Source organism: Rhinopithecus bieti, unplaced genomic scaffold (assembly GCF_001698545.2).
Source record: "Rhinopithecus bieti isolate Rb0 unplaced genomic scaffold, ASM169854v2 scaffold_5150, whole genome shotgun sequence".
NCBI classification, from domain to species: Eukaryota; Metazoa; Chordata; class Mammalia; order Primates; family Cercopithecidae; genus Rhinopithecus; species Rhinopithecus bieti.
Genome location: NW_016804706.1, coordinates 658,058 through 679,286, shown reverse-complemented (window position 1 = coordinate 679,286; position 21,229 = coordinate 658,058). Strand labels below are relative to the sequence as shown.

General features: G+C 44.0%; 1 protein-coding gene and 1 pseudogene across 3 annotated transcripts; one reads left to right on the top strand and one right to left on the bottom strand.

Moving 5' to 3' along the window:
* Positions 1 to 21,229, top strand: part of LOC108528404 (mitochondrial coiled-coil domain protein 1-like) — a 42,019-nt pseudogene that overhangs the window by 10,985 nt on the left and 9,805 nt on the right.
* Positions 6,650 to 16,973, bottom strand: LOC108528432 (saoe class I histocompatibility antigen, C alpha chain-like). 3 transcript variants are annotated; one of them, XM_017870226.1, is made up of 8 exons: positions 16,119 to 16,917; positions 15,727 to 15,996; positions 15,218 to 15,496; positions 14,354 to 14,629; positions 14,125 to 14,238; positions 13,645 to 13,695; positions 13,455 to 13,502; positions 6,650 to 7,292 (listed from the first exon to the last, which is right to left on the bottom strand). In XM_017870226.1, exons 1-8 carry the CDS (start codon positions 16,318 to 16,320, stop codon positions 7,066 to 7,068), a joined length of 1,467 nt encoding a protein of 488 aa, XP_017725715.1. In that variant the 5' UTR covers positions 16,321 to 16,917; the 3' UTR covers positions 6,650 to 7,065. The 3 variants fall into 3 exon arrangements, with proteins under 3 accessions (XP_017725715.1, XP_017725716.1, XP_017725717.1); XM_017870227.1 differs by having other exon boundaries at positions 13,645 to 13,677; positions 16,119 to 16,916; XM_017870228.1 differs by lacking the exon at positions 15,218 to 15,496 and having other exon boundaries at positions 16,119 to 16,973.

Genomic DNA, 21,229 nt, shown 5'->3' with positions numbered 1-21,229 from the left:
TAACCCCTTGCTCTTTCTTGCTCTCACCTTCTCTTTTCCTTCTGCCTTCCACCATGGGATGCTGCCATAAGTAGGCCCTCACAGGATGCTGCCCCTTTATCTTATACTTCTCAGCCCCCAGAACTGTGGGCCAAATAAATTTATCTTCATTGTCAATTACCCAGTCTCTAGTATTCTGTTATAACAGCACAAAACTGACTAAGACAATAATAAACTGTAATAGTGAGTATAGAGAGTGTTAAACTGCAATACTGATCATAGAAACTTAAAAGAGCAGGCACTTCCAAAATGGCCAAATACGAACAGCTCCAGTATGCAGCTCCCAGTGAGACTAATGCAGAAGATGGGTAGTTTCTGCATTTCCAACTGAGGTACCTAGTTCATCTCATTGGGACTGGCCGGACAGTGGGTGCAGCCCACAGAGGGTGAGCCAAAGCAGTGTGGGGCATCACCTCACCTGGGAAGTGCAAGGGGTCGGGGATTTCCCTTTCCTAGCCAAGGGACACCATGAGAGACTGTACCTGGAAGAATTATCCACTCCTGCCCCAATACTGTGCTTTACCCATGGTGTTAGCAACCTAGCAACCGGCAGACCAGGAGATCCCCTCCCGTGCCTGACTCAGTGGGTCCCGTGCCCACGGAGCCTTGGTCACTGCTAGCACAGCAGCCTGAGATCCACCTGTGATGCTGCAGATTGGCAGGGGGAGGGGCGTCTGCCATTGCTGAGGCTTGGGTAGGTGGTTTTATGCTCACAAAGTGGCCAGAAGGCTCAAATTGGGAGAAGCCCACTGCAGCTCAGCAAGACCTACTGCCTCTCTACATTCCACCTCTGTGGGCAGGGCATAGTTGAACAAACAGCAGACAGCCTCTGCAGAATTAAATGTCCCTGTCTGACAGCTATGAAGAGAGCACTGGTTCTCTCAGCATAGCATTTGAGCTCTGAGAACGGACAGAGTGCCTCTTCAAGTGGGTCCTTGACTGCCATGTAGCCTGACTGGGAGTCACCTCCCAGTACGGGCTGACAGGCATCTCACATACAGGCGGGTGCCCCTCTGGGATGAAGCTTCCAGAGGAAGGATCAGGCAGCAATATTTGCTGTTCTGCAATATTTGCTGGTGATACCCAGGCAAACAGGGTCTGGAGTGGACCTCCAGCAAACTCCAACAGACCTGCAGCTGAGGGGCCTGATTGTTAGAAGGAAACCTAACAAACAGAACAGAATAGCATCAACATAAACAAAAAGGATATCCACACGAAAACCCCTTCTGTAGATCACCAACATCAAAGACCAAAGGTAATAAAACCACAAAGATGGGGAGAAACCAGAGCAGAAAAGGTGAAAATTTCANGCCACCGCGCCTGGCCTCAACATTCTTAAAGAAAAGAATTTTCAACCCAGAATTTCATATCCAGCCAAACAAGCTTCATAAGTGAAGGAGAAATAAAATCCTTTACAGACAAGCAAATGCTGAGAGATACTGTCAACACTAGGCCTGCCTTACAAGAGCTCCTGAAGGAAGTACTAAATATGCAAAGGAACAACCAGTACCAGCCACTGCAAAAACATGCCAAATTATAAAGACCATTGACACTATGAAGAAATTGCATCAATTAATGGGCAAAATAACCAGCTAACATCATAATGACAGGATCAAATTCAAACATAACAATATAAACCTTAAATGTAAATGGGCTAAATGCCCCAATTAAAAAACACAGACTGGCAAATTGGATAAAGACTCAAAACCCATCAGTGTGCTGTATTCAGGAGTCCCATATCATGTGCAGAGACACATATAGGCTCAAAATAAAGGGATGGAGCAAGACCTACCAAGCAAATGGAAAGAAAAAAAAAAAAGCAAGTGTTGCGATCCTAGTCTCTGATAAAACAGACTTTAAACCAACAAAGATCAAAAGGGACAAAGAAGGCCATTACATAGCGGTAAAGGGATCAATTCAACAAGAAGAGATACTATCCTAAATATATATGCACCCAATACAGGACCACCAAGATTCATAAAGCAAGTCCTTAGAGACCTACAAAGAGACTTAGACTCCCACACAATAATAATGGGAGACTCTAACACCCCACTGTCTATATTAGACAGATCAGTGAGACAGAAGGGTATAAAGGATATCCAGGACTTGAACTCAGCTCTGGACCAAGTGGACCTAATAGACACCTACAGAACTCTCCACCCCAAATCAACAGAATATCCATTCTTCTCAGTACCACATCACACTTATTCTAAAATTGACCACATAATTGGAAGTAAAACACTCCTCAGCAAATGTAAAAGAACAGAAATCACAACAAATTGACAGAACACAGTACAGTCAAATTAGAACTCAGGATTAAGAAACTCACTTAAAACCGCACAACTCATGGAAACTGAACAACCTGCTCCTGAATGACTACTGGGTAAATAATGAAATGAAGGCAGAAATAAAGATGTTCTCTGAAACCAATGAGAACAAAGTCACAACGTACCAGAATCGCTGGGACACCTTTAAAGCAGTGTGTAGAGGGAAATTTATAGCAATAATTGCCCACAAGAGAAAGCAGGGAAGATCTAAAATCGACACCCTAACATCACAATTAATTAGAGAAGCAAGAGTAAACAAATTCAAAAGCTTGCAGAAGGCAAGAAATAACTAAGATCAGAGCAGAACTGAAGGAGATAGAGACACACACACACACAAAAACCTTCAAGAAATCAATGAATCCAGGAGCTGGTTTTTTGAAAAAAATCAACAAAATAGATAAACCACTAGCAAGACTAATAAAGAAGAAAAGAGAGAAGAATCAAACAGATGCAATAAAAAATGATAAAGGGGATATCACCACCAATCCCACAAAAATGCAAACTACCATCAGAGAATACTATAAACACCTATATGCAAGTAAACTAGAAAATCTAGAGGAAATGGATAAATTCCTGGACACATACACCCTCGCAAGACTAAACTAGGAAGAAGTTGAACCTCTGAGTAGACTAATAACACGTTCTGAAATTGAGGCAATAATTAATAGCCTACCAACCAAAAAAAGTCCAGGACCAGATGGATTCACAGCCAAATTCTACCAGAGGTACAAAGAAGAGCTGGTACCATTCCTTCTGAAACTATTCCAATCAATAGAAAAACAGGGAATCCTCTATAACTCATTTTATGAGGCCAGCAGCATCCTGATACCAAAGCCTGGCAGAGACACAACAAAAAAAGAGAATGTTAGGCCAATATCCCTGATGAACATCGATGCGAAAATCCTCAATAAAATACTGGCAAACCAAATCCAACAGCACGTCAAAAAGCTTATCCATCATGATCAAGTTGGCTTCATCCCTGGGATGCAAGGCTGGTTCAACATATGCAAATCAATAATCATAATCCATCACATAAACAGAACCAAAGACAAAAACCACATGATTATCTCAATAGATGCAGAAAAGACCTTTGACAAAATTCAACAGCCCTTCATGCTAAAAACTCTCAATAAATTCGGTATTGATGGAATGTATCTCAAAATAATAGGAGCTATTTATGACAAACCCACCATCAATATCATACTGAATGGGCAAAAACTGGAAGCATTCCCTTTGAAAACTGGCACAAGACAGGGATGCCCTCTCTCACCACTCCTATTCCACATAGTGTTGGAAGTTCTGGCTAGGGCAATCAGGCGAGAGAAAGAAATAAAGGGCACTCAGTTAGGAAAAGAGGAAGTCAAATTGTTTCTGCAGATGACATTATTGTATATTTAGAAAACCCCATTGTCTCAGCCCAAAATCTCCTTAAGCTGATAAGCAACTTCAGCAGTCTCAGGATACAAAATCAATGTGCAAAAATCACAAGCATTCCTATACACAAATAACAGACAAACAGAGAGCCAAATCATGAGTGAACTCCCATTCACAATTGCTTCAAAGAGAATAAAATACCTAGGAATCCAACTTATAAGGGATATGAAGGACCTCTTCAAGGAGAACTATAAACCACTGCTCAACGAAATAAAAGAGGACAAAACAAATGGAAAAACATTCCATGCTCATGGATAGGAAAAATCAATATCATGAAAATGGCCATACTGTCCAAGGTCAGTTATAGATTCAATGCTATCCCCATCAAGCTACCACTGACTTTCTTCACAGAATTGGAAAAAAACTACTTTAAAGTCCATATGGCACCAAAAAAGAGTCCACATAGCCAGGACAATCCTAAGCAAAAAGAACAAAGCTGGAAGCATCATGCTACCTGACTTCAAACTATATTACAAGGCTACAGTAACCAAAACAGCATGGTACTGGTACCAAAACAAATATAGAGACCAATGGAACAGAACAGAGGCCTCAGAAATAACACCACACTTCTACAAGCATCTGACCTCTGACAAACCTGACAAAAACAAGCAGTAGGGAAAGGATTCCCTATTTAATAAATGGTGCTGGGAAAACTGGCTAGCCATATGTAGAAAGCTAAAGTTGGATCCCTTCCTTACATTTATACAAAAATTAATTCAAGATTGATTAAAGACTTAAATGTAAGACCTAAAACCATAAAAATCCTAGAAGAAAACCTAGGCAGTACCATTCAGGACATAGACATGGGCAAAGACTTCATGACTAAAACACCAAAAGCAATGGCAACAAAAGCCAAAATTGACAAATAGGATCTAATTAAACTAAAGAGCTTCTGCACAGCAAAAGAAAGTGCCATTAGAGTGAACAGGCAACCTACAGAATGGGAGAAAACTTTTGCAATCTACCCATCTGACAAAGGGCTAATATCCAGAATCTAGAAAGAACGTAAACAAATTTACAAGAAAACAAAACCATCAAAAAGTGGGCAAAGGGCATGAACAAACACTTCTCAAAAGAAGACATTTATGTAGCCAACAGATGTATGAAAAAATGCTCATCATCATTGGTCATCAGAGAAATACAAATCAAAACCACAATGAGATACCATCTCACACCAGTTAGAATCGCGATCAACAAAAAGTCAGGAAATAACAAATGCTGGAGAGGATGTGAAGAAATAGGAACGCTTTTACACTGTTGGTAGGACTGTAAATTAGTTCAACCATTATGGAAAACAGTGTGGTGATTCCTCAAGGATCTAGAACTAGAAATACCATTTGACCCAGCCATCCCATTGCTGGGTATATACCCAAAGGATTATAAATCATGCTACTATAAAGACACATTTACACATATGTTTATTGGGGCACTATTCACAATAGCAAAGTCTTAGAACTAACCCAAATGTCCATCAATGATAGACTGGATTAAGAAATTGTGGCACATATGCACCATGGAATGCTACGCAGCCATAAAAAAGGATGAGTTCATGTCCTTTGCAGGGACACTGATGAAGCTGGAAACCATCATTCTCACAAGGACAGAAAATCAAACACTGCATATTCTCACTCATAGGTGGGAGTTGAACAATGAGAACACTTGGACACAGGGTGGGGAACATCACTCCTGTCAGGGAGTTGGGGGCTGGGGGAGGGATAGCATTAGGAGAAATACCTAATGTAAACGACGAGTTGATGGGTGCAGCAAACCAACATGGTTCATGTATACCTATGTAACAAACCTGCACCTTCTGCACATGTACCCTAGAACTTATAGTATAATAATTAGAAAACAAACTTAAAAGAGCACTTTCCTGAGTTCTGTGAGTTGATCTAGCAAATATTCAAACCTGCACAGTCTGGAAACCCTTCTTTGTAGCCACATTAGACAGACGTGCAGGTATTATGGGGATCATAATACCTATGACTTGCATCTGAAGTGAGGAGAGTTTTGTGGAACTGTGTACTTTAAGCCTGTAGAGTGCAAGGCTTAATCTAGTTAGGAAGTGTCAGTACTCCTAGGTAGGACTTGTCGGACTCCCAGTTGCTGTTGGAAAATCCAATGATTGAGTTGGGGGGTGGGTGGGGGAACTATCACTATTCCAAAAAATGAAATTGACAGTTAAGAGTGAGCAAATAGACCCGGCGCGGTGGCTCAAGCCTGTAATCCCAGCACTTTGGGAGGCCGAGACGGGCAGATCACGGGTCAGGAGATCAAGACTATCCTGGCTAACATGGTGAAACCCCGTCTGTACTAAAAAAAAACAAAAACAAAAACTAGCCGGGCGAGGTGGCGGGCACCTGTAGTCCCAGCTACTCGGGAGGCTGAGGCGGGAGAACGGCGAAAACCCGGGAGGCGGAGCTTACAGTGAGCTGAGATCCGGCCACTGCACTCCAGCCCAGGCGACAGAGGGAGACTCCGTCTCAAAAAAAAAAAAAAAAAAAAAAAAAAAAAAAAAAAAAAAAAAAAAAAGAGTGAGCAATAAACCTCTACCTTGTCTTGCCCTAGGGCAAAAAATCAGCAAAATGTAAGCATTTATACCATGTTTCTAGGTCTGCTAAGAAGAGCTTTCTACCAACTGTTTATGGTCCAGACTTTGAATGGCAGTAAATCTAACCTAGAAATGTTGAAAAGTATATTTTTGGTCTTTGTGGGGGTCACATAAATCCTGATAAATGTGATATATGTTAGAGATTATCTCCCCAGAAATATTTCCGTGTGCAATGAAATATAAATATTTATATAAAACATCAGCACACACAAATTTTTTGAGGTGTTATAGATCTGTTTTAATCCAGTTATAGACAAAGGCAAAGAGAAGATAGTTTGATTAATCATTTCAGCATCCCACAATGCCACTCCAGTGATCTAGATTACAAACTGTTACAGACAAAAGCTGAATCTAATAATATACTCACAAGGGAATGGATGGAAAGATGTCATTTATTAGTTACTTGATCATGCAGCCAACCCAAGTGCCTACATAGTATCAGCTAAAGTTCTCATATCAGTTCACGGCTCCAAGAATTAAAATTTGTCATTCTTCTCCCACTCCTCCCCTCCCAGTACCTAAATCCTTTAGCTACATCACAAGCCCATAATTAAAGTCTTGATAGGAGACAGAAACCACCTCCCTCCCTAGATGATGACAATTATTTAGTCATCTTGGCAGTTGAACATAAACATGAGGTTTGGCCTCCAGAAGTCAGACCACCACCTGCCAGACGCTGACCCAGGACAAAGTGACACAGAGAGGCTGCGACTGTGCAGAATGCATTTTGGAAAAGATGGAAGAGTGGCAGTAGTTGCATCCAGTTGCCAGGAGCAGCAGTGACATCTGTCCTAGTGTCCAGGATGAGGGCATCATCAGAGGTGTGAGAAGTGGCATCTGTGACCAGCAGCCAGCGCAGTGGTTTCCAGGAAAGACACGACCTAGGGTGAGATTTTGGATTCTGTTCCTGGCTCTGTAGACTCAAGCCCAATTCTGTGACTTTCTTCACAATAATATTAGGCTCTGATATCATATAAAGTATTTTATGTGTAAATTAGAAGAATCTGTATTTCATTGTTTGCTCCGAAAAATTAGTGAGAAAACAGTCTAGGGAATAGTTTCAGAGAGCACCATTCACAGTTGCTCTTTGTGAATCTTCTACCTGGCTCTACCAGGTACTAGAGAAAATGACACATATCTCCCAACATCACATCTCATAATTAACAATGTACGTTCTCCCCTTTCTTTCTGAGGGATAAAAGCATCTTTAAAGCCCACCCCAACCCACCCACTCTGAGCACTCTCTATTCACTAACCTCAGTGGTTCCCCATCTAACTGAGCATGAGGATTGCTGGTGGGTGCTTAGAAAATACTCAGGGCCCTCCCTGGAATCACCATCTCAGAGTATTATGCACAAGGCCAAGAAATCACCTATTTAACCAGCCCTCCAGGCGAGGCTGATGCAGACATGTGGGATCCTTTTTTGTGGTCTTGCTACTAGAAGTGTGATCTGGAGATTAGCAACATAAGCTCCAACTTTGTCATAAATCCAGAATCTCATGTCTGAAACCAGACTTTTTGTGTCTCAGCACCATGTCCAGATAGTACCTGCACACAGAAAAGTCTGGGATTCCCCAGCCTACATGCCTTCTAGATGTGAGGTCAGAACTGTGCAGTAGGCTCCGGAGGTGTATCTGACCAGATCCCTTAGACCAGGAGGTCTGGGTTTCAGTTCTTGTTCCTTTTCTCTTCTACAACCAGTCACTCCCTTGGTGACCTTATCCAGGCTCGAGGCTTTAAATGTCACTTTCATGATCACCTCACAAGTCTTTTTCTCCAGCCCAATCTGTTCTTCTAAACTCCAGACCTGTCTATCCAACTGCCACCCCAGCTCCCTCACCTACATTCCTCGTAGATGTCTCCTCCACTGTATGTTTGTGATACCCTCTCCTCAGTATGCTTCTGCCAGAGTCTCCCCATCTCCACTGACAGCAATTCCACCCTTCTGCTTACTCAGTCCAACACTATGGGTGTCCTTGATTCTTCTTTCTCACACCACAGAAACTCCTGGGTCCCCGACTTAACCAGGGAGTCTAGATCCTGTGGCCAGGCAGCCTGGATTCAACCCATGGCTCTGGTCTCACTGGCACTTTCCCTTCTGGTGCCTCAGTTTCTTCATCTGTGAAATGGTAATGACACATCTAGAACAAGTTTCTCAATAGCAGTACTACTAAAAATTTGAGCCAGAAAATTCTCCATTGAGTGGATTGTCCTATGCATTGTGGAAGATTTGCCAGCAGCACCGCACTCACCCCCTCCCACCAATCCCCACATGACAACCAAAATGTCCCAGGCTTTTTGGGTCTCCCTTGGGTCTGGGAGCTGCACTTAGTCAAACATTTTTCCCTCTGACAATTGAATTCATCTTTGCTTTGGTCCAAATAAGGCCTATCTTTTTTAAAAAAATGTTTTTTTAATTTAAGGATTCTATCCATCTTTTAAACAAACCAATTTTCTTTCTTTATCTCTGCACTGTCAATCCTTATACAACCTTTTTTTAGTATATCCTGAAATGTATCAATTCCAATTCTAGTAATTACTGTATCTGACTTGCATACCTGCTATGACCTCAGTAGAGCTCTGATGCATTGAGTGCAGGGAATGTGTGTTCTTGATTCTGCTCTGGATGACCTAACACAACTTATTTTACTTTACTTGTCTGGGATGTTGCTCCTCATCTGTAAAATGTATATGTGGATATGGCTTGAATTACTAGGTGGTTTTATTTCTTCGTTCACCTAATATTTGTTGTGTACCTACTGCATATCAGGGGAACCAGCCCCCAATATTTCAGTGTAGATTCTTTCTATTTCCCCTAAGTGTCGACCAATCTGAGAAACGAGGAGAAAGAGTACAAAGAGAAGAATTGTACAGCTGGGCTGCCGGGGGTGTCATCACATATCAGCAGGTTCCATGATGCCCCTGAGCCACAAAACCAGCAAGTTTTTATTAGGGATTTTAAAAGGGGAGGGGATGTATGAACAGGGAGTAAGTCACAAAGATCACGTGCTTCAAAGGGCAATAAAGATCACAAGGCAAAGGCAAAATTAGAATTACAATGAGGGTCTATGTCCTGCTGTGCACGCATTGTCTTGATAAACATATTAACAGAAAACAGAGTTTGAGGGCAGAGAACCGGTCTGACTAAAATTACCAGGCTGGAATTTCCCAATCCTAGCAAGCCTGAGGGTACTGCAGGAGACCAGGGCGTATTTCAGCCCTTATCTCAATGGCATAAGACAGACAATCAATCCCACAGCGGCCGTTTATAGATCTTCCCCCAGGAATGCATTCCTTACCCAGGGTATTCCTTGCTGGGAAAAGAATTCAGTGATATCTTCTTACTCTCATGTCTATTTATAGGCTCCCTGCAAGAAGAAAAATATGGCTATATTCTGCCCAACCCTACAGGCAGTCAGACCTTATGGTTGTCTCCCCTTGTTCCCTAAAATCACTGTTATTCTGTTTTCCTCAAGGTGCACTGATTTCATATTGTTCAAACACTCATGTTTTACAATAAGATTTCATATTGTTCAAACACACATGTTTTACAAACAATTTGTACAGTTAACACAGTCATCACAGGGTCCTGAGGTGATATACATCCTAAGGTTATGAAGATAACAGGATTAAGAGATTAAAGAAAGGCATAAGAAATTATAAGAGTATTAATTTTGGGAACTGATAAAAGTCCATGAAATCTTCACAATTTATGTTCTTCTGCCATGGTTCCAGCCAGTCCCTCCATTCAGGGTCCCTGACTTTCCACAACAACTGCAAGTCAAATATCTGGCATGACATTGTTTCATGGATCACGTCACAGCAAATGAGAAACTAAATTAAAGAAATTATAGCCAGAGGTGGTGGCACGTGCCTGTAGTCCTAGCTATTTGGGAGGCTGAGGCAGGAGAATCACTTGAGCCCAGGAGTTTGAGGTTACAGTGAGCTACGATATCACCACTGCATTTCAGCCTGGGCAACCAAGCAAGACTCTGTCTCTGAAAAAAAAAAAAAGTAAAAAGACATTGTGAGCTGTCTACATGTACTCTATGTCTCAGGAGATTCATGTCCTGTAATTTTTCTAAATGGCATCTCCATGTGGTTTTTCATGAATGTTTGTCTAGTATTTCTTTTCCATCCTTTTACTTTCAATGTTTCTGTACCTTCTACTGAAAATATGTCTTGCTATTTATTTATTTATTTTTACCCCTCTGCACTATTTGTCTTGTAACTGGGGTGTTTGAGTCCATTATGTTTAATGTCATTATTGGCCTGGTTGGCTTTACATCTACACCTTGTCATTTTCTGTTTTCTAACATTACCTCATTTTGCTCCATTATTTTTATTTTCTTGCCTTCTTTAGATTAATCAAAAACATTATTGTAGTCTTCTTAATAAATGCTCTAGTTACACATTCTCTAATTATTCCTTTAATTATCTGAGAAACAGAATATTAATCCGTGACTTATTATAACCAACTACAGACCATAACTTCCCTGACTTTCACTGGATGCAGAAAAGTATCTGTGCTCAGGAAAGTATCTGTTCTCTGGCTCTGAGACACAGGGGAAGGAAAACAGAAGAGAAACTGGATGATATAGCTGTAGCTGCAGAGGCATCTGGGCCCTTCACTGAATTCGTTGGAGACATCTCCTCCACTGAATGCCTGTGATGCCGCCTCCTCTGTATGCTCCTGCCAGAGTCTCCACATCTACCCTGACAGCAGCTCCCCCCTTCTCACTCAGTCTAAAACTATGGGTGTCCTTGATTCTTCTTCCTCACACCACAGATACAATCCATTAGCAAGTGCTGTGAGTCCATCTTCAAATTTACTCAGAATCCCATCACTTCCTACTATTTCCCCTGCTCATATTGCAGTCAAGGTAACAGACATCTCCATTCTGGAATACTACATGCCTTTCCCACTGTTTTTCCTACTGCCTCACTTATCCCCAACCTCTCAATTTTGTTCTCAGCACAGAAGAAACTTCCCATCTCATTCAGAGCAGAAGTTACTGACCTCATCTCAGTTACTTTCTGTCCAGCCCTTTTGGCCTCTTCTCTCTTCCCGGAGCTCAGACACTATCCTGCCCTAGTGCATTTGCACTGGAGGTTTCCCTACCTGAGAAGAACTTTCCCAGACACGCCCGTGGATAAATCCTCATGTCCCTCAAATCTTTCCTCAAAAAACACATTTGTAACAAGGCCCATGCTGACAACCCAGCACAAAGGCCACCTTCCCTGTCCCCACAGCCCACACTCTGGATCACCTGCCCCACAGCACTTGCCACATTCTAACACAAGCACTTTCTTTCCTTACTCTGTTTATATCTACCATCTGCCTACAGGGTTGCCCAATCTTTTGGCTTCCCTGGGCCATATTAGAAGAAGAATTGTGTTGGGTGACAAATAAAATACACTAACACTAAGGATAGCTGATGAGCTAAAAGAAAAAGTCTGTGCATAATTTTCATGATATCTCCTAGCACAGATAAGCAAAAAGTCCTCACATTCAAAGCTGTCTTTGGACACATGCAGCACGCCGGGCACAGGTTGGACAAGCTTGCATTTAGAACATACACAACACAACACCAGAAATTTTTGTGTTTACTTTAATGATGTTTTCCAAATGCAAAAACAGTCATACACCTGGCAGACAACCAATGTCAGTTGAATGAATGATCACCGTAGAGCACCTCTCTATTTGAAAGGCAATATCTTTATTAATGTAGCCTCAGGCCAAATGCTGTTTTGTGGCAGCTACAGAACAGCGTTATCTCACACCAACATCAGTGCCACCAGAGCTTTTCTTACCAGGGCTGCTTGTGTGTCCTCCTTCTCCTCCTCCCTCCTCCCGCACAAACCCTCCTGCACATTACAGCACAAAATCATGTTTCTCTCTTCAGGAAGGATAATCCTAGGCTTATGGGTCCAATTTTCCAGCCACGTATAAATCTAAATTAGACTCTGCTTTACAAATCCATGAGTTTGTATTGGAGCCACCTCTAGGATTACTACAACTCAGGACAGGAAGAAGGGTAGGAGAGCAGAGCAGAAGAAGGGTTCCCACAGAAAGTTACCTAAGAGGAGAAATTATGGGACACCTCCTCTCTGCAAATTTCAGAATCTGGATCCTATAGGAAGGTCGGAGAAAAGATGGAAAATACAATCCAGGAAAGAGCCCTGGAAGGAGGGCAAGAGCTGGACAGGTCTGAAAATCAGTCTCTTGATACCACGAGGTCTCCTGAGTGCAGGAACCACCCTAGGTGACATCTGAGTCCCTGTGATCACAGGTCCTGGTGGGACAAGATTCTACTGAAGGGTCAAGGACAGTGGAGCAGCAAAGATGACCCAGCCTAGCAGTGACCACATAAAGCCCATGGTGGCCTGAGCACCAACTGGGCATCTACTCTCCTCCCCTGCAACGAATCAGCATGAGAAACTGTGGACACTGGAAGGTTCTCAGGTCTTCCACTTATCTTGGCCCTCACATTTTAGTAATGTCCTCCTTTAATTAACCGATCAACCTCTCATGGCAAGAATTTGAAAAAGTAAATTTATACTCAGATTCTAATTTTAATAGAGAAGAAGTTACAGCTCAGTACACCATGAAGTTAAGACAGAGCTGGAGATGTCCCAGCCCCACCTCTCTGGAAAAGGAAAGATGACTGAGGAAGAAACGTGGGACAGTGTTGGGAAGGGGGTCATGGTGGACACGGGGGTGGGGTGGTCTCCCTACCTCCTCACATTATGCCTACAGAGACACAGACACATTAGAACATCTTTGCAGAAACAGAAGTCAGGGTTCTTGAAGTCACAAAGGGGAGGCGTGAGCAAATCTTGCCTCTCAGTCCCACACACAGCAACTGTTTCACACTACAGAAAAAATATCCATGAACAAATTCTTACCAGTCACAGTAAGAACTCACACTCTAAACAGCCCACTGCATGCTCAAGACATCCAAATAAACCCCATAGCACAGCTGTGTCCCCTCTGTTCTTCCCCAACACCCCACACACATCAGGCTCTCCAGGTTCTCACCTTTACAAGCAGTGAGAGACACATCAGAGCCCTGGGCACTGTCACTCCCTGGGGTAGAACAAAAACAGGGCCTGGTCAGATCCCTCTGGAGATGTGGCTAGAGGAGGAACTGTGAGGTGGGTGAGCTCCTCCATGGGCCCCCGATCACAATATCCCAACGATCTCAGGGATCAGCCTCCTTCATACTTACTTGCAGCCTGAGAGTAGCTCCCTCCTGTTCTATCTATAGGAAGAAAATGTCCTGTGAAAGGCCAGAAAGGAGGCAGGGTCATAAGGTCCTAGAGGAACCCCCTAGTTTTTGATCCTGGTGAGGTTCCCAGAAATGTGTGACTTCAGACCCAGGGCAGGATCAGGAAAAATGAGGAAAGCAGGTGTGGGTACTGGACCAACTGCCCTCCTGAGGTCTGTCCTCAGCAGGGACCTTCCCCTGTAACCTGTGACTGCTGGGATCAGGCTCTCATCATCACAATAATTAAAGTAATACATCTGTCCCTCAATGTCACAGGTGCTTTACAAAAGAGTAAGTGCTGGCACACAGGGCCCCAGGCTGGGTCGGCCCATGTATGTGGATGGCGCTTCCCCGTAATGAGGTAGGGCACACTTCTACCTGGGGCTTGAAACCCCCAGTGGGACAGGAAAACCCAGACCCCACCCCTCACCCCTTCCCTACCTGGTTTCTTCCTCCACATCACAGCAGTGACCACAGCTCCAGTGATCACAGCTCCAAGGACAACCAGGCCAGCAACGATGCCCACGATGGGGATGGCGGGTTGGGGAGACAGCTCTGGGAAAGGAGGGGAAGGTGAGGCGCCCTGATCTCCAGGCCTCAGCCCTGACCCTGCTGAAGGGCTCCTGCTTTCCCTGAGAATACACGTGACCCCTCCCATTCCCCTCTTTACCCCATCTCAGGGTGAGGGGCTCACGCAACCCCTTGTGCTGCACATGGCAGGTGTATCTCTGCTCCTCTCCAGAAGGCACCACCACAGCTGCCCACTTCTGGAAAGTTCCATCCCCTGCAGGTCTGGTGTCCACAAGATCCATGTCCTGAGTTTGGTCCTCCCCATCCCTCTGCCAGGTCAGTGTGATCTCTGCAGGGTAGAAACCCAGGGCCCAGCACCTCAGGGTGGCCTCATGATCGGAGATAGGGTGCTGGGTCACATGTGTCTTTGGAGGATCTGAGGAGAAGAGTCATAAAATTCAGGCACTTTGCATTCCTCATGGGACACCCCAGCAGCACCCATGTGACCATCCTGTGAATGGACAGGCCACCTGGGGTGGGGAAGGGAGCATAGAACCCAGGCACCAGCCTGGAAACAGGCACCTGGGATAATCTCCTATTCCTTGGAAAGTTTGAGTCCCCTAACGACAGAGACTTCTGGTCCTGACCTGAGTGGAGGCTGAGGGACTCAGAAGAGCTGGAATCAGACCCTCCTACACAATGCGTGTGAGGCAGAGAACAAGGTCTGAGAGGAAAAGTCACGGTCCCCAAGGCTGCTGTGGGGTCAAAGCGGACCGCTGACCAGTATTCCAGGGATTATCTTCCCTCCATTCCCTCAGAGACTTCATCCCTTAATTGTATCATAGAGCAGAGCAGACCCTCAGAGTCACTCTGGTAAAGATCTGGAAATCCAGCAAGATTATTCTCCCTCGGAACCAGAGCAAGGGCAATATTCTAGCATTGATCCCATTTTCCTTCTCTCCTTGTGGGAGGCCAGCCCGGGGGGATCTACAGATGGGGAAGGCGCCCAGTGGCCCCTTGGTACCCTGGCGCTGCAGCGTCTCCTTCCCTTTCTCCAGGTGTCTGCGGATCAACTCCACGCACGTGACCTTCAGGTAGGCCCCGTGGTGCTGGGCAATTGTCTCGTCAGAGTTCCACTTGCGCTCGGTGATCTGAGCCACGGGGTTCATCGCGGTCCAGGAGCTCAGGTCCTCATTCAGGGCGATGTAATCCTTGCCATCGTAGGCATACTGGTGATACCCGCGGAGAAAGCGCCCATCTGGCCCCACTTCGCTGCTATACATCCACTGGATGGTGTGAGACCCTGGCCCCGCCACCGCAGTCAGCGCCGCCCACCGAGCGCCTGACCAACCCGCGGGGATTTTGGCCTAAACTAAAAATGAAATTGGGTAAAGACTCCTGGAACTCTCCCGGGTCAAGGTCTTGAGTGCTACAGCCTCGGGGTGGATCTCAGACCCGGAGACTCGAGCGACCCGGGCCATCCGTAGGGGATGGGGAGGGGTCGTGATCTGTGCCCGGGCCAGGGTCACTCACCGGCCTCGCTCTGGTTGTAGTAGCGGAGCAGGGTCCGCAGCCTCACTCGGAAAAGCCGTGCGTGGGCCTTGGCGTGCTCTGTGTGCAGTTCCCAATACTCCGGCTCCTCCTGCTCCACCCACGGCACCTTCGGCTCCATCCTAGGACTCGCGGCGTCGCTGTCGAACAGCACGAACTGCGTGTCGTCCACGTAGCCAACTTCGAGGTACCGGGGCTCCCCGCGGCCGGGCCGGGACACGGCGGTGTGGAAATAACTGAAGGAGTGGGAGCCTGGGGGCGAGGAGGGGCTGAGATCCACCCGAACCTCCTCCCGGTGCGGCTCCCCAGGTCCTGCGCCCCGGACCCCTCGCTCCTCCCCGCAGAGGTCGTTTCCCTCGCGATCCCTCACTCACCTGCCCAGGTCTCGGTCAGGGCCTGGGTCCCTAAGAGCAGCAGGAGGAGAGTTCGGGGCGCCATGACCGCATCCTCCCACTCTGGGAAGATTCTGAGTCCCGGTGGGGCCGCGAGGACTTTATAATGGAGAGCCGTGGCGACGCTGATTGACTGCTCTAGAAACTCGACACCCAATGGCAGTGAGAAGTGGCGCCGTATCATGAGAATCCAGGAAGAAGGACCTGACACAGGTCCGGAAGCTGAGAAAGGAAACTGCAGAGTGAGGAATCCCTAACGCTGAGTGTCCCGCAACCCAGACACTGCCCTCAGGGCCTGAGACCCTAAGAGCCAAGCATTGGGCCCTGGGACTTTGTCCTGTCCCTCGCTACTCCTGTACCAAGCATTCTGTCTCAATGTCTCCCTGAATGATGGCCCAGGAGCTGTCTGAGAAACCGGGGAGAAACCCTCGCCATGAGCCCAGTCTCTCTCCTTTCACTTTTCATTCCACAGTGCCTGTCCCTGAACTGGACTTTGTGTCTCCCACTCTTTACCTGCCCCCCTGGTCTCTTCTAGAAGAAAACTCACCCCAGGGAGCTTGGTGCTAGAGAGTGAGCTTGTCTTGGGAATGGAGGTGTAGACACAGTTTTTTTTTTCTTTATATATGGAAAAGTTGTGTCTCCGCGCATGAGATAGAATGGAGACCAGTTTCCTTTTTTTTAATTAACTACACTGGGTAGCAGAATCTTGGTAACCCCTGAATTACAAGGAATTTAATCTGTAAATAGTGTAACTTTGCCTCCTTGATATATAAAATGTCTAAATGCATTAAAACTGGACACACAAAGCTCTTAAGTTTTACTTTCTCAGGCTACGTATCTGTGACTCTCACTTGTAGTTTAAAATTACCTTCATTCCATAGCCCCGATATTCTGTTTGAGTCCAGGACATCTTCTCAATACAAAGTACAAAGTGTTACCGTATGTTGCAACCAGGATCCAGTACAGACTTTATTGACCTCCAAGTTGCAAGTGCTCAGTCAAAATGCCCTTCACCAGTGCTCATGCACTGCCTGTTTTGAGGATGTATCCGCATCTAAGTGGTGTGCATATTTTATTGGAACACTTAGTATTTTTTTAAATTCAGATTAACATAAAGCAATTCGTTTTTTTTTTAGAGGCGGGGCAGTCCCACATAAGGTATTAAAGACCAAGTCCAAAGATCGCCCTGTGAGGCTCTGTGGATGGATGTATTAAAAATCTATAAAACAATGTGTTTAAACCTAAGAATTCTGCTTTCAAATTCTTTCCCTGTGCTCCTTTTCCTCACCTCCTGCTTCTCCAGCCCTTCCCTCCGTCCCTCTCATCCCTCAGGCCCTCTTCTCCCCTTAGTCCCCACCACCCTGTCACTCCTGAATTGTGGCTCTAGCACTGTCCCATTACCTGCTACGTGACCGTTCTCTCCACAGTGGTCCTGTTACTGAGAGGAATTGAGAGCAGCCCTCTACCCTGACAGCCTGCAAGTAACAGTGGCCTCTGTCCTACAACTGCCAGAAGCTGCATTCTTCTCCCTCTGTATAAGCTTGAACATGGACTTCAGAATGAGTATACATATCTCTATTTTTTCCATAAATATATATATATAATTTCCATAAATATATAATTTCCATAAATAAATAAAAAATATATATATAAAACTAGCTGGGTATGGTGGCAATTTTAGGTGGAGAAATGACACACTCTGATGTGACACACCTAAAACATTCCAATGGCTCCATCTCAGTCTTGTGAAGCTTCTAGAATGTCAGGCAGGTGAGCATATGAGGCTATACCTGGTTCATCATAGGAACTAAATTGTTTTTTCTTGATTGGATGAATGAAATAGGTGTGTATTAAAATTTGATTGCATCATAGAAAATTATAAAATGAAAAATACTGGAAAAGTTAAGAAACATTTTATTTTATGCAACTAATGTGCATAGCAATTCACAAATTCATTCCATGTGTCTGTTGAACCTATGTATGAATTTTATATGACTGCATAACAAATGATCACAAACATTGGCTTTAAACAACACCCATTTATTGCATTTATTTATTCATTTTTAGAGCCAGAGTCTCCCTCTGCCATGCAGGGTGAATTGCAGTTGCATAAATATGGCTCACTGCAGCCTCAAACTCCTGGGCTCAAGGAATACTCCTGCCTCAGTCTCCAGAGTAGCTAGGATTACAGACAATTGCCACCATACCCAGCTAATTATATATATATATATATTCATGGAAATTATATATATTTATGGAAATTTAATATATATATTTATGGAAATTATATATATACTCATTCTGAGGTCCATGTTCAAGCTTATACAGAGGGAGAAGAATGCAGCTTCTGGCAGTTGTAGGACAGGGGTCACTGTTACTTGCAGGCTGTCAGGGTAGAGGGCTGCTCTCAATTCCTGCTGCCCACCAGCGTTCTTTCCTACACAGCCCCTTCATTTTAAAATCCCACAGTGGAGGAAACTGCCCCACACTGAATCGCTTTCACACTGTGAATCTCTTTGCCCAGGAAGAACCCAGTCCATTCAAGGGCTCGCCAGATGAGGATAGCCCAACCCAGGATAATCCCTGTCTTAAAGTCAACTTATTTAGGACCTTAACTATATTTGCAAAAATCCCTTCACAGCAGTACCTACATTAGTGTTGGTTGAATAACTGGGGGAAGGTGAATGGCCAGGGGCTGGTTACTGGGGGGCCATAACAGAATCAGCCTAGCATGGCCTGGATCTTCCTTCTGTGTTTAATTGGGACACAGTTGAAAATTGAAGTTCAAATAAAGAAATCATTGTGAATGGTACTAAAATACATCCTATTTAGCCATGGAAATTCTTCTTCTTAAAATCAAATGGCATGTTTAATATTTTATAATTAATTTAGGCCAGGTGTGGTGGCCCATGTCTGTAATCCCAGCACTTTCAGAGGCAGGGTGGGCAGATAACTTGGTTCCAGGAGTGCGAGATCAGCCTGGGCAACATGGCAAAATCCTGATCTCTACAAAAACTACCAAAATAAAATACAGCCAGCCATGGGGTATGTAGCTGTACCCCCAGTTACTCAGATGGCTGAGGTGGGAGGATCACTTCAGTCCAAGAGGTCAAGACTGCTGTGAGCTGCCATCCTGCCACAGCACTCCAGCCTGGGTGACAGAGAAAAACACTGTCTCGATAATAATAATAATAATTTTAAAGCAAATGAAAATTAAAGTGCAATAATTCATCCCCTTATGAAGCTGTATTAGTTATTTACCATTACATAACAAATTACTTAACACTTAGCAGCTCAAAACAATAAATAAACAAATATTTATGATCTCCCACAGTTTCCAATGGTCAGGAATCCAGGAGAGGTTTCCCTGAGTGCTTCTGGCTCAGGGCCTCTCACAAGGTTGCAGTCCAGTTGTTACCCATGGCTAAGTCATCTGAGGGTTTCACTGGGGCTGAGGATTCACATGAAACATGGCTCAGTCACATGGCTGTTGGAAAAGGCTTCAGTTCCTTGTAGTCTGGTCCCAGGAGGCCACAGTTCCTAGCCACATGGACCTTTCCACGGGGCTGCTTATGACACAGCAGCTGGCTTCCCCCAGAGCTCATGATCTGAGAGACAGAGAGAACCAAGGTGGAAGCCATGGTGAGTTTCATGTTTTACACCCGGAGTCACAAGCTGTTATGTCAGCACTCCTCTATGAGTTAGAAGTGTATCACTAAGTCCAAGCCACATTCACCAGGAGGGAATTAAGCTGCACCTCTGGAAGGGAGGAGTATCACATAATTTGCATACACATTAAAAGCAAAATTAAAATTACTGTTTCAGGCTTTTATAAAGCAAATACTTCTTTCATCTGATTATATTTCTTTAATGCTTTAAACTTCTCTTTTTAAAGTAATGATTAAAAGTTTGAGACATCACAGAGCCGTGGGTGCTGAGGGGGAAAAAATTTGGGACAGAGAAAGGAGATACGACAGTATCTCTAAGTTTTTCTTGCAAATACCTTTAATAACAATGTTCTCATGAGTCAGTTGCAACACAGTTGAGAACATATGGAAACTAGATCAAATAGTTCCAAGACTTCAGTGCCATAACAATAATGCCTTGAAAATAAGTCTTTGTTATTTCTAAGATGTCTCAAATTTAGTTTAAGAATGCCCCAAATGCCAGTTTTTTATTCAAATATCATCTTCAAAACTAGTTGCCTAATCAGATTGCTTTTCAGTTGGAAAAAATGTGGATCTCATACCTCAGTCAACACATCTAACTTAGCATGATACCAGTAACTTTTGTTTAATGCAGTTGTTCAAAATGGTTAACTCTGGGAAACAAGAGTTTTCAAAAACTGGCTATTCAGGGGAACTTCTATAATAAAGTTAACATCTTTCACTCTGGTTTTGAATGGAATTTGGTAGAAGTGATTAGGACACCACTATGATTCTAAATACCACTGCTATTATGTGCTTCTAAAGTTTTTTTTTTTAAAGCAGCCCTGTTGTGTTTCCCATTAATATTTGCTATTCCATCACTGGTTATTTATTTATAATCTTTTCCTGTTAAATTTATTTTGATCAGTAATGTGCATTTCCAATTCTGTAAAAGTTTAATTCAGATATGTGTGTGGTAAAATGTAACACATCAAATCCTTTGCAAGATGGAATTGCCTTGCACATCAGACTGAACATTGTACACTGAAAATCTATGGAGATGCCAGTGGGCCAAGGATCAAATGACCTATTTCTAGCCAATGCCGTATTCGTGGCATCCTGATCCTTTCTGTTACATGGCTCCTTACAAATGGCTGTGGTTTTCTTCCAATGTGAGTAGTTCTTGCTAAGCATCCTTGCAATGAACTTTGGTATTTTTTTCTCTTTCATTTAAAAAAAAAAAAAACAGGTGTTTTTTGGTTTGAGAAACACTATTGAAGGAGTTATGATCAAGAAACTACATGGGCACCCAGCACTGGCATAAGGAACAGAACCTGTGAAGCCACCCTGAGCTGCTGCCCAATCACACTTTTCAGAAGGGGTCTTCATCCTGAGTCCTGTGATTATCACTGCCTTGTATCTCTCTAAACATTATATATATATATA

Bases quoted from the DNA above. Each gene is read 5' to 3' on its own strand.
- LOC108528432 (XM_017870226.1), bottom strand. From the start codon at position 16,320: ATGATACGGCGCCACTTCTCACTGCCATTGGGTGTCGAGTTTCTAGAG. The intron at 14,630-15,217 runs GTACCAAGGGGC...TCTTCTCCTCAG, and splicing joins GGAGACGCTGCAGCGCCAGG to ATCCTCCAAAGACACATGTG. The intron at 14,239-14,353 runs GTAAAGAGGGGA...CTCCTTTCCCAG, and splicing joins GCCCCTCACCCTGAGATGGG to AGCTGTCTCCCCAACCCGCC.